The 13,970-nt window shown below is 40.7% G+C and overlaps 2 protein-coding genes across 4 annotated transcripts in view; one reads left to right on the top strand and one right to left on the bottom strand.

Annotated features, from left to right (window-relative positions):
• Ppm1e (protein phosphatase, Mg2+/Mn2+ dependent 1E) overlaps positions 1-7,467 on the top strand; it is a 132,457-nt gene extending 124,990 nt beyond the window's left edge. The window contains exon 7 of the mRNA XM_031351975.1: positions 2,360-7,467. Coding sequence (XP_031207835.1) covers positions 2,360-3,411 — 1,052 coding nt within the window. The 3' untranslated portion in view covers positions 3,412-7,467. The remainder of the gene's footprint in view (positions 1-2,359) is intronic.
• Trim37 (tripartite motif containing 37) overlaps positions 1-13,970 on the bottom strand; it is a 138,924-nt gene that overhangs the window by 16,892 nt on the left and 108,062 nt on the right. The window lies entirely within an intron of this gene.

Raw genomic sequence — 13,970 nt, 5'->3', positions numbered from 1 at the left:
TTTTTTTGAGACAGGGTTTCTCTGTGTAGTCCCAGTTCATTTCTGAGCCCAAACTGACTGAGACATGTATGTTTCCTAGCATATGGAGATGGGAGGATGAAGATAAACTGCCATCCCCACAGTGGAATGGATGTTTGTGCCCTCCTACCAAATTTGGGCGCGAAATGTCATGAATCTGACACTCACCAGAGGGGGTGAAAAGCCAGAATCCTGGCAGTGTTGCCTCTGCAAATCTTTGTATGTTCTCTTCTAAACTAACAGTTGCAATAGTCTTTAATTGTTAGCACTAAACCAAGATTTTTTGGAACAGTATGACTCAGATCACATTTATTTTTAGAAGTAGAGTTCAGAAAATATTTCAATCAGGTAAAATAGGAGAGATGGACTGGTGGGGACTCTGAATCCTGCCTGTGTAAGTTATAATTTGCTTCAACACTCTTTGGGCCTGTCAGAGTGGTAGTGCACACTTAAGATTCCAACAGCTGGGAGGTGGAGGCAAGGGGATCAGGCATTTGTTTTGGCTGCAAAGCAAGCTATAGGCCAGCCTGGGCTATGTGAATGAGACAACCTTGGCTCAAAGGAAAAAAAAAGTGGGGAGGATAGTGGATTAGTTAGGAGTGAAGTTGGGAATATAGTTAGGAGTGAAGTTGGGAATATAGGATCAAGAGGCCCTCTGTTTCGTATTTACATGTATATTATTTTTTTAAAATATTTATTATTATACGTAAGTACACTGTAGCTGTCTTCAGACACACCAGAAGAGGGCATCAGATCTCATTACGGGTGGTTGTGAGCCACCATGTAGTTGCTGGGATTTGAACTCAGGACCTTCAGAAGAGCAGTCAGTGCTCTTACCCATTGAGCCATCTCTCCAGCCCTATATCTGTATATTATATTATAGTATAATATATTATAATATATATTATAGGTATACTAAATTATATATTATACTATATTATATATAGTATAATATATATTATAGGTATACTAAAATAGGTATCTACAGATATATTAACCTAAATAGATATATTCATTTTCCTGGTATCTAGGTACTCAACATGCTGGATACAGCATATGGACCACATAGCTTATAGCTTAGCCACAGTGTTCCTATTGAATGCTTCTGAGCCTGACAAGCTTAAAGGAAATCTTAGGCAAGAGGAAAGTTTTAGCAGATACATATGGGAGAGCTAGGTAGGCTTTGGAGCTAGGCAGGCTGATCCCAGTTCTGCCCTCAACACTAAGCTATAGGGCACTACTTCACATATGGTTTGGTGGCTAAGAACAACAGCTGGCTCTTTTCCAAGCATCTACAGGAAAACAATGCAAGATCTGGCAGTGTCTGCAATTTAAAGTTCTAGCATTAAAAGATGGGTGATCTCAGCAGTGTGTCTGGTTCTGTTGTTAGTAAGTGTATGGGGTTGGGATGAACTAGGGCACCACAGGTGGGTCATCTGTGAAGACATGAAGACACTTATTGTGGGCTTTCTGTCTGTTCTTCAGACACTACAAGACATTAAACAAAGCATCAAAGAGAAGCCAAGTGGCCCTGAAACCAAGCAGCCTATAATATAGGTCTAGCTCCATGTGTGGGACTATGCAGGAGCCCCCAAGCTTCCTTGGCTTTAGGGAAATCACACTTGTTTTTGTTGTTGTTTTAATTTTATTTATATTGGTATTCTGCTTCCATGTATGTCTGTGTGAGGGTTTCAGATTCCCTGAACTGGAATTACAGACAGCTGTGAACTACCATGTTGGTGCTGGGATTTGAACCTGGGTCCTTTGAAAGAACAGCTAATGCTGTTAAGTGCTAAGCCATCTCTCCAGTCCCCCACACTTGGTTTTTAAACCTCTTGTAACTCAACCTTCCTCCATGTTCACAATACAAACCTACTTATCAATGTCTTAAAAAAAAATAATTATCAATGTCTTAAAAAAAAATGACAGGGAATTGTTTAATGAAGAAAACAGGGAGGACTTAGGATTTTCCCCCCACAATATTCTCAAGTTGTAAATAAACCAAACAGATCTACTGAACTAAGAGTTCTCCTATGTATGACTGATACTTTCAGTACAGCAACAAATTTAGATTTGATGTGATTGCTGCTTTCATCAGCAAAACCTAACCTATAGCCAGAAGTACAGGTCTGAGAATATAAAGCCAAAGGGGAACTGAGCCCTGCAACCAGCAAATATAAACCACAACATCAAAGTAACACAGAACTCAAGTGGTTCACTTATAATTTTTAAATAAAAACTTCTCATTAAGTTACTCACAGTATTGACCTTAAGTGTACTGAACATTTAGATGAGCCACAACCTGCCTTCTGACGGATGGCCTTCCCTTCTACTTCCACAGGAGATGCTGAGCACAAGCCATATATCTGTGGAGACGCAGATTCTGCCTCCACTGTTCTGGATGGGACTGAAGACTACCTCATTCTGGCCTGTGACGGCTTCTATGACACAGTGAACCCTGACGAGGCAGTGAAGGTTGTGTCTGACCACTTGAAAGAGAATAACGGAGACAGCAGCATGGTTGCCCACAAATTAGTAGCGTCGGCTCGTGATGCGGGGTCAAGTGATAACATCACTGTTATTGTGGTATTCCTGAGGGACATGAACAAGGCTGTAAATGTTAGTGAGGAGTCAGAGTGGACAGAGAACTCTTTTCAAGGAGGGCAAGAAGATGGTGGGGATGATAAGGAGACTCATGGAGAGTGCAAGCGCCCTTGGCCACAGCACCAGTGCTCAGCACCCGCCGATCTAGGCTATGAGGGGCGAGTGGATTCATTCACTGATAGAACTAGCCTCAGCCCAGGGCCCCAAATCAACGTGCTGGAAGATCCAGACTACCTAGATCTCACACAAATAGAAGCAAGCAAACCTCACAGTACCCACTTTTTGCCACCAGTTGAGATGATTGGTCCTGGTGCACCAAAGAAAGCAGATCCTAATGAGCTAATAATGGAGGAGAGATCAGTCAAGTCATCATTGCCTGAACGGAGTGGTGCTGATGAGCCTCTGGTTTCTTTTAATTTGGGTTCAACAGGGAAACAGATATGCAGAATGGAGAACTTGTCTCCTGTCTGTTCTGGGTTGGAAAATGAACAGTTCAAATCCAGGGGGAAAACAGCGTCTAGATTGTATCATTTACGCCACCACTACTCCAAAAGGCAGCGTGGATTCAGGTTTAATCCAAAGTTTTATTCGTATCTGTGTGCTCGAGAGCCTTCTCACAAAATAGGCATTAGCCTCTCCTCACTTACTCGAAGTGGGAAGAGAAACAAGATGTTAAGAAGTTCTTTGCCATGGAGGGAAAATAGTTGGGAAGGATATAGTGGAAACATGAAGATCAGAAAGCGTAATGATATTCCATGCCCAGACTTTCCCTGGAGCTATAAAATATAAGACTTTTTCTTCAATGTAGGCTAGCTAGTTCTCTCAGAAATATAACTATCAGAGTAGAAACAAGGTAGACATTTTTAACGTACATGTGCTTCATTATGAATCCACGGATGGCTCAACCCTTAAATGTACATAGATCTTTAGGAAACTCAAAATAGTGTTTTCAATCTAATCAAAAGTATTGGCGGTTTCACTAGAAAAATTATTCAACTGGTCCCTGTGATGTGTCTCTCTACCTACATACAGCCCCCTCTCCACCATCCCTTCACGTCACTAGTGGAAGCTTGAAAGTTATTCCAGTCAGAATATATGATATGGATATCGCAACTATCTGGTCTGATGTGCCTAATCTAAAGAAAACAATGCAGAACTAAATGTTGTTGGGAAATGTCCCTCAAGATCTTGGGGACTATGGAGCATCTCTTCCCAATTGTGTTGGTAGGTGAAAGACTAAAAGCCACACGGGTCTAAACTGCTGATGACAGACGCAGTAAACCAGTACCAAAGTGTCATATTCTCAGACTTGGAGGCAGTATACAGTAAGAGAATTCATTTTTCATAGAAAATGAAAGGCAACTATGAACATTTTTAATTAAAATACTTCATAAGGTTTTAGTTATTTGAGCGTTTTATAACCTGTTATGGTGCTTTTGGTGGGATTTTGTTACTCGTTATTTTAGGAGACCACCGTCAGCTGGTTGTAACCTATGATGCTAATGTTTTTCACAGTACCTTCATCTCAGGAATAAAAGTGGTTTAGCAGAGATGATGTCAGGTACAATATAAGACTCATGCCATTTAAAAAGAGTTGTGAAAATAGCATTTCTATATTTTCTGCTTTTTTTATGTTTACAGACAGCAAAGGCATATATCACTATAAAACGTAGTTTGGAGAATGAAAAAAATGATAGTTTTAACTTCTCTAAAATTGTTTTCCCCAAGGGAATGAAGTAATTGGTATGAAGGAGGCTGAGTGTGAACCCAGAGGCCAAGTGCAAAGGAGAATGCAGATTACTGAGGGCCAGGGCTGTTTAGTTGTAACTGGAAGACGAGCCAGAGTCCAGCTACTTGCTTCAGACTACACTGACAGGTCATGTGCTTCTCATTTCAATACTTAAGTTATAGTTTGTAGTTTTAAATCTCTTCAATACTTAAGGTATAGTTTATAGTTTTAAATCAACCACCTTTTGCCATTTCAAAGTTTCAAAGCAGAAAGACAGCAAGTACATGATCGTCTTTGTTCAGTGAGGCAGCCTGGTTTCTCTCAGCCATGAAAGGTCCATGTCCTCATGTTCCCCACCCCCACTCTGGGCCAGTCAGGCCAACAGGCAAGAGTAGCTGCTAGAGCCATTGCTCACAGTGCAGGAACTGCGAAATGTTCCTGCTGAGGCACCGCTGCTCCCCAATCATGGTCTATGTAACACAATTCATGCTGCACTCTCCAGAACCACAGAGGACATAAATGACTAACATATCACAGGTACATCAAATTAAGAGACTAAAACCCAGCTTCTCTTCAGCAATGGTCACACTGTTACAATGGTCACACTGTTAATCTATAACTTTTATTTTTCAACATTTGAGAGTAAGTGGAGATTAACACTGTTAATCTATAACTTTTATTTTTCAACATTAGAGAGTAAGTGGAGATTCTCAGTGTGTTTTCTGCTGACCCTGCAGTTGGTCTTGCCCTCCCCAACAGCACCCGTGACACCCAGGTGGAGAGGAATACCTGAGGCTCGACCTCAGCAGGGTTCATGTCATCCTCACTCATGCTCTACCTACACATGGCCCTTGCTCATGGCTGTCTTTTTCTGAAGCCCAGATCTTGTTGACAACCCATGATGTACAGGGTCTCTTTCAAATCATAATTTCTAAGGAAACAAGAAAATGAGGCAGCAGAACACAGGTGTCCATTCACATCCCAAAGTAGTTAAGTACATCTGTGGTTACCTGTTGGCAATGATTCTAATCTGAATGAAGAGAAAAGAAAAATTTTGAAGTGATATAGGCTTTTAATCAGTGGGGTAAAAAAACAAAACAAAACTGGGTAGATGAAACTGGGACAAACAGACCCATTTTGAAAGGTCTGGATTTTGTAAGTCTGACTACACAGCAGTGTTAACTCCATTTCTCACATCATTAGCTCTCTAGAAAATAGAGAAAAGTATTTCTAGTGTGGTCAAGTTAATAAACCAATATTGTAAAAACTAACTTCATTTGTTCACAATGTGCGTATTTATAAGGTAGTTAGGTACCATTTGTAAGGTAAGTCCTTTAACATTCTATAATATTAAAGTAGTGGTTATTGGCCTGATAAATGCTGCTGTTGGTTCTATAAACCAGACAAGAAGCAGTGCTTTGTGAAATGCAGTATTAAACCTTAATGCCACTGGTGATAGGAAGTAGCTCCCTTCAGTTCAAATCCTCTGCCCTTATTTGCTGCTTGCTAACGTAAGCAATAAGTAACCCTCTAACTAACGGTATCTATACATTTCTGTAACTTATATTTAATGATGGTGTATCTGGTGATTGTAAAAATATTAGACAGATATAAAAGTATCTATACTATATATTAACTGTAAATGCTGAGGTATATAGTCTGTGAATTATGTGTTTTGTACCTCTATTTCATTGTGCAATTTAGTGGTGGTGAAAGTTCTACACTCGATCCTTAAAGAGTGGCAGTATCACTTTTTCAATTAACATGATCTGCATCAATTTGTTTGCTTGCTCAAACAGTTTTGTTAAAGTAGGAAATAGCAAAACAAATATAAACAAGAAAGTGTAGTATCTGATAGGAAAGTAGACAAAGTCACCAACCGAGGTTACTACTCCTTGTGTATTCACTGTGAGTCTCAAAGGGCATCAGGCCCTAATTTCAAAGGTTTCTTTTTTTCACTTCTTGAGACATGTATATTGGGAAGGATAACTGAGATTGGCAACATTACAGCACCAAATACTGGGGCTATTAGTAATATGTATGTCTGTACAACAGAGGTCAGACAGAAAGCCATGTATATACCTTTTCTTTACCTATAAGTGCCATCCATTGTCCTTAAGGTAATACAATTAAAATCCAGGATGCATTTAATTTAACAGAAGACGCCCTGAAAGTGGCATCCTTTCAAAGGACAATGTTAGTAATGTCAACACTAAGTCTAGTCCTGACCAGTCTTAGTGGTACAGCATCATCATGTCATTTCCATGACCACCACACTCCACTGCTAGAACACTGTGCCAGTAAGACGTGCGGCATCCAAGGGGCAGATAGACATGATGCATGATGCAGCAAAGTGTTGCGGACAAGTAAACTGCTGTGCTTCAAGTACTTCCTCCCCCACCAAAGGCTTCCTGAGGTTTTGTGAGAAAAGGTCTAAATTATTTTAATTTTTAAACTTAATTTGTTCAATGAGCTTTTTCACCTAAGGCTACAAAAGAGGATACTATAGTTTTGTTCAAACCTGTTTGGGGAAATTTTCTTTGTATCATAAGTTACTAAAAGATTTGTTTTAACCTTTTAAAACCAGGATAAAAAACTAAGACCCCAACACTCTTCTGTTTTGATCTATGAAAAGAAGGCTGTTCCTTTAAAACAATTGATACTGCCAGTATTATAACAGCCAAATTGTACCTACTGAAGGGAAGTCCTGCTGTTGCATCCCTGGCAGCGTTGGACCAGCTCAGGCCTGTTTATTATACTGAGTAGAAACCTGAAGGAGGGCAGGGCGGGGGGTTCCACACTGGCGCAGCAGTCATTCTTGAAAAGGAAATCTTGAACTGACATCTGAGATAATGCAGATACATCATTGTAATCTCTCTAGGTGCTCTTTGGTGAGAGACAAGCTTTCTCTTGTTCATGACATTTCTCTGCAAAGAATTCTCTCTGGAGTGAAGTGAGTGACGTTACGATTTACAAACCCACTCTACAGATCACTTTTGAGTTGAGTTGTAATCATAAGTGATCCTTCATATTTTATTTATTAAAACTGTTTATTCAGGTAAGGAGTATGTTGAAATTTTGCCAATATCTTAATAAAACTCAGCAATTAAAATCCACCAGTTATTTGTCTTATTCTTTTTTTATAAAGATATATTTATTTATATCTAAGTACACTGTAGCTGTCTTACGACACCAGAAGAGAGCGTCAGATCTCATTATGTATAGGCAGGTCTTTCAGGTCTTTCAAGTCTGCCTCTAGAGTGCTGGGATTAAGGGCGTGTGCCACCACTGGAAAGGGCAGATTTCTTATACTTTACGAACACTGAAAACTGAAAATCTTCTAAGTGCTGTTTTAACTATTAACATCCACTCACAAAACACCAGCACTCACACACGGGGTTGTAGGGATGGGGAGAAAGGCAGATGTTTGAAAAATGAAAATGGGGCAGATGGAAGAGACAGTAAGAGAGGTGGAACCGGCCCCAGGCTATGGGGTGATTTCTCAAATCTAGATTTCTGTACCCAATCGCTCAACCTTCCCCTTCACATCACTGAATTTCAGTCTTTCAATAATCAAGTGTGTGGTGGCTCTAAGTCTTTCTGGAGGGTTTGTCTACAGGAATAAGTACAGAAAGTAGTAAAGCCAACTATGCAGGACACCTCCAAAGACCATCAGAAAACACAGACACTTATATTATGGTAAGAGTAGCAAAATTACAGTTACAAAGTAATGATGAAAATAATTTTATGGCTGGGGGTCACCACAACATGAGGAGGAACTGTGTTAAAGGGTCGCAGCACTGAAAAGGTAGAGAACTGGTTTAAGGGATGGACCCAGGTAACATGCTGTGACTGCTTTACTGGTGTCTTAGTCAGGGTTTCTATTCCTGCACAACATCATGACCAAAAGGCAAGTTGGGGAGGAAAGGGCTTATTCGGCTTACTTCCACATGGCTGTTCATCACCAAAGGAAGTCAGGACTAGAACTCAAAGCAGGTCAGGAAGCAGGAGCTGATGCAGAGGCCATGGAGGGATGTTCTTTACTGGCTTGCTTCTCCTGGCTTGCTCAGCCTGCTCTCTTATAGGACCCAAGACCTCCAGCCCAGGGATGGCACCACCCACAAGGGGCCCTACCCCCTTGATCACTAATTGAGAAAATGCCCCACGGCTGGACCTCATGGAGGCACTTCCCCAACTGAAGCTCCCTTCTCTGTGATAACTCCAGCCTGTGTCAAGTTGACACACAAAACTAGCTAGTACAACTGGCAAGACTTATTTCACAATTACAATGTTAAATTCCTAATTCCTTGGTCATTCAGTCCTTACTGTAACAATATAAAATTCTGAAAGGATGATATATTCAAAGGGGATTGCTTTCCAGGAAGAAGGAACATTTTGATTAATAACTGTTATTTCTTTGAAATAAAGACAGGGGCCTCTTTCTGGAGTAACAACATGCCATATATTATAATTATGAAGTGCACCCCTAGGTATGACAATTATTTGAATTAGGACTTTACTAATATACCTGTTACCCTAAGAACAACCAGAAAAGGGCTTGTTTGTGCTTTAGGAGCCAACTTTTGCTTGGCCCCAGAATAAACTTGAACTTTTATTTGTATTTCAAACAAATCAGTTTCCTTTTTAAGTCTCCAAACTCTCTGACTATTGTTCAGTAACAAAAAGTTCCTCCTTTAGCAGGTGGATTTAGTGTTCCTCTTAGCTTAGCTGTAGACTGAGGCTCCATCACAGAATCTCCAGGTAAGATGTGTCCTGGCACGCAGGTTCTGTCTAGTTTTTCTGATTCTTTTTTAGAAAAGGGAAGAAAAGCTGTGGAAAGCTGTCAAGAATATATACATTTCAAGTAGTTCTTTTCCTAAGTGAGAACAGTATAACTGGAGATGACAAGGCCCTGCCTTCACAGTGCCCATGTGAGAGCTAGAGGGCACTGAGCCCAGTAGAGTTGCTATGGAGTTGCCAGTGGAGGTAGAGGCAGGACTCAATGAAACAAGCCTACAATGCAGGCTCTCCCAGGGGTTCTGGTCAGGGCAGAGAAGCAACTGAGGCTGATGTGTCAGCCTGAGATAAAGTTTTCACAAACAGCAATACAATGGATATCCAGCCCAAACTACAGAGTGGCAAACAGTTCTTACTGTTTCCTCCTAAGGCTCCTCAAACACAGGGGGTTTTGTTTGGTTTGTTTGTTTTTTTCACTTCTAAAAATACTGACCAGAAAGCCATGTGTCACTGGCTGATGTGAAAACTAGAGATAGGATGAAAAGTCTTAAAATGCTGCCAGAGAAAAACTGTGCAAAGAACAGTTCTCAGATGTTCTAAGTTCCAAGGTTGTGGTTTGATTTTCTATGTTGCTGACAGTGGCTTTAAACTATTTAGACTATTTTCTAAACTTTTTATAGTTAGAAGTAGTAGGATACATTTTTTTAAATAGTGCTAGAATGATGGCTCACCATAAGAATGCACACTGTTTTTCAGGGGACCTTAGAGTTCAATTCTAAACATATACATGGGGTAACTCACGACCACTAAGTTCTAGCTTCATGGATCTGACAGCTCTCACCTCAGAGGGTACCCACACTGACATGCACCCACACTCACGTGCACACGGCCATATACAGGAACACACATACATAATTAAAAGCATACACATCATTAAAAATAGTTCACTAGCTTCTGAATCATGATTTTAAAAATTACACTATCAAACTTGGCATGATGGCACACATTTGTAATCCTGCACTTGGGAGAATATCAGTTTGAGGCTATCCTGGACTATAAAGTAAGATCTGATCTTAAATCCCAAGACCCAATATCTTACTTTATAGCCCAGGATAGCCTCATATACTTTTCATTTTTTTTTAAACACTGGTATTTTCACAGTCTGAGATGTAGATGTGAAGGAGCGCTTCCTCCTCTCGTCATCTGAAAAGGCTGCATTAACTGACTTTCCACCCCTACTGAAAAGGTGAGGTTGAAGAAAAATCAAGTGGCCTAAGGTCAACAAGGAGGCATGAGACAGGCTTACTACTCCATCTATGAGTTGTGGGCAGCCACTAGAAAGAACACTTGAGTAAAACAGTAAAGGCAGGAGACACAATGTTCCCAACAGCCTCTGGACATTGAAGAATCAGGGACTCTTTTGCAGGCTTTTCTTTACAAATTTCCAACAAAGACAAGGAAGGGTCCTAACTACCCAGAAGAGACACAGCAGACTAGGAAAGGACCAGAACCGACAGATAGACAGATGGGCAGGCAGACAGACTGTGGTTCCTCATACCAGGGAGTAGTCACTGGAGCTGATGGAAGACAACAGGAAAGAAAGCCTTAATCCTTGGAAGGGACAGGACTGTCACCAGGCCTACAAAGGCAAGGTAGAAAGTAAAATGTGATCTCCTCTCCCAATCTAGATCTAATGCCTAAAGATACAGCTTAACTAAAGCATGCCAGCCAAACCCAGCCCCAAGTAATGGTGTTCAAAAGGACAGCCAAGTGACAAAAGTGCAAGAGAGGATCTAGGAGTGTCACATGAGCATAGTGTTTGCCTGACAAAAGGAAGACCCTGGGTTCAATCCAGCCTATCAGTCTCTGAGGTGTAGCATGAAAGATGCTACTCACTCAGGGTCAAAGACGACACTGCTCTGGCACTGTAATCCCAATCAGGAATACAATGTGTTGCTTGCTATTGGAACTTAAGATCACTAAGCACCACATCTAATCAGAATGGCAGAAACTCCTATCAGCATAGGATGTGAACTGGTGTAACCCTATGGAAATTGGCATAGAGGGCCCAAAAAACTGAAAATATAGCTACCACATGACCCAGCTATACCACGACCCAGCTATACCACTACTGGCTGTACAAAGGACTGCCTCTTACCACTGAAACATGTGTATTTATGCTTCCCCCAACACTATTCATAATAGGCAGCATATGGGCCCAGCCTAGAAGCATCAACAGCTAAATAGGTTTAAAAAACAAAACATATAGTACCAATACATGGGATTGTATTGAACTCTGAAGAATGGAATGACGACATTAGCAGGAAGATGGATGGAACTGCAGAACAATGAAATGGACCAAACTAGGAAAGACAAGTGTGTTCTGTCATATGTGGAATCTAGCTTTAAACTTATACATACACATGTGAGTTCATTCCCTAACACATAAAAAACACACACTAAACTAGGAAAGGGACCATGAGAAGAGAAGATGTTATAAGGACAATAGGAATGTATGTCCTGTGCAAGCAGGAAGGGGACCAGCAAGGAGGGCGAGTGCGGGGAAGCACTGAGGATATAAGATATTACATAGCTGATGGCCCTATTCATAGGCATACAATCCCCTTCAAAATGAAGACAGCTCAGCCTGGCAGTGGTGACACACGCCTTTAATCCCAGTACTTGGGAGGCAGAGGCAGGTGGATTTCTGAGTTTGAGGCCAGCCTGGTCTACAGAGTGAGTTCCAGGACAGCCAGGGCTACACAGAGAAACCCTGTCTTGAAAAACAAACAAACAACAAATGAAGACAGCTCGTATAAAAATCTCATAAGAAACATGCTAGACTGGAAATGACCCAAATTCTTAAGTTGGTGAATGGATTACAGTGGAACAACTAGTAGAATACTACTTGGCAAAGCAAACAAACAAACAAACAAACAAAAACTAAGTATTGAGTCATAAGAGATGGATAAAGATAATTGTTCCTACTACATGTCTATATATTCTGTGAGTCTATGTATACGGTGTTTTGAAAAGGGAGAATTAAAAGGACAAAAAACAGTAAAGAACAGTGGCAGCCAGAACGCTGGGAGAAGCGATGACTTGTAAGGGGCCACCACAGAGAATTCTTAGGAAAATTGAAATACTCTTGGCAGCACTGTAGTGGCCACACAACATCTGCCAAAGCCAGAACACTGTGCTAAAGTACTACATTTTAAAGTATGTAAGTCACAAGAAAAAAACACAAACCAGAATGTATGTAGGTGAGAACGCAGGCCGTAACAATCTGTCTTAGCAGTGAATCTCAGAATCACAACATAAAGGACTGTAAAGAAAGGGAGCTGAGGTAGTGTGGAAGCTGAGAACCCAAAATACCTGAGAAACCATTTTGCCATGATATTCAAAGAGTCCCAGGGTTCAGGGACAACATGCAGCTACCTAGGAAGCTGGAGAAAGGAGGGTTACATGAACATGGGAGTGGGAACCAGTCTGGGGTGGTACATAAATCCATTTCAAACACATACATACAAGTGATACTCAAGGTAGCCTTTTAATCACAAGGATATAGGTCAGCAATAATAAATTACTTAAGTGTTAGAAATAAAGAAAACAGACCATTAATTCTAGCACTCAGGCAGCAGGAGCGGGAAGGTCTAAGTTCAAGCCAGCCTGGTCTACAGAACTAATTCCAGGATAGTAAGAGCTATTTAGAGAAAACTGTCTTTAAAAAGAAAGAAAGAAAGAAAGAAAGAAAGAAAGAAAGAAAGAAAGAAAGAAGAAAGAAAGAGAAAGAAAAAAAATTTAGTGTGTTCAAGTTAAAGAACTAAGTAAGTATATATACTGTAGTCAATGATCCAGGCTTCACATGGTTGGGTATTTATAAACAGGAGCAAAGTCTACAAATAGCCCTGTGAGGCTGGTCTGAGTACGTATCAACCCACAGTTTCTCTCTAGAAAACAAAATAACGACAACAAAACAAACAGAAAAACCATGTTAGCTGGGTATGGAGGCACATGTCTGTAATCCTAGTATTCAGGACGCTGAGTGAGAAGGAGATTGCAGTTCCTAGAACAGCGAGGGGTACGTTAAAATGGTCTAAAACTAAAGTTTATATCATACCCACTAGCTGAGAGGAATATGATATTATAGCAATAATAAGCACATGCCTCATCTCACATGTTTGTTTCTAACATGATTTTCTGATACAAGTTCCTCAAAAAGTTGAATCATAGCTTAGTTGAGCACTGTGACTCACACCCTTAATCTCTGTACTTGGGAGGCAGAATTGGGGGAATATCTGTGAAGTCAAGGTCAACCTGGTCTACATAGCAAATTCTAGGCCAGATGTAAGACGAATGTAGAGCTGAGGGTGTAGCTCAGTTGGCAGCATGCACAAAGCCCTGGTTCAAAGCCCAGCACTTGTTAGGGATGGTGGCACAGGCCTATAATCTCAGCACTCCTGAGCTGAAGGCTGACGGATCAAAAGGGTCAGAAATTCAAGGTCATCCATGTCATCTACAATAAACCTGGACATGACACCCTATCTTTAAAAAAAGCACTGTAAACAAGATTCATTACATCATCATTCCTGTGCTCTGGTTACATATGGCACTGGCAAAAGGAGAAGCTGGGCCAAGGCTAGATGAGCATTCTCACAATTTTCCTAACTCTTAGAAATCTGAAATTATCTCAAAACAACAAAACAGGCAATTGTTCGGCTTTTTATTGGTGTTTGGTTAAGCATAAAGAACTGAAACAAGCATGGTGTCCAACCTTAGAGCAGCACAGTCTCCCAAATTTGCCAAGTGGGAACAATACACAAAGACTGTTCTATCTCAAAGATTGCCGAAGAACTCAGTCAAGTTGTCAGAGTTGTTCAAA

The sequence above is a fragment of the Mastomys coucha genome, unplaced genomic scaffold, assembly GCF_008632895.1.
Source record: "Mastomys coucha isolate ucsf_1 unplaced genomic scaffold, UCSF_Mcou_1 pScaffold5, whole genome shotgun sequence".
NCBI lineage: Eukaryota > Metazoa > Chordata > Mammalia > Rodentia > Muridae > Mastomys > Mastomys coucha.
The sequence above is the reverse complement of the archived record's forward strand: the minus strand, read 5'-3'. Positions and strand labels throughout refer to the sequence as shown.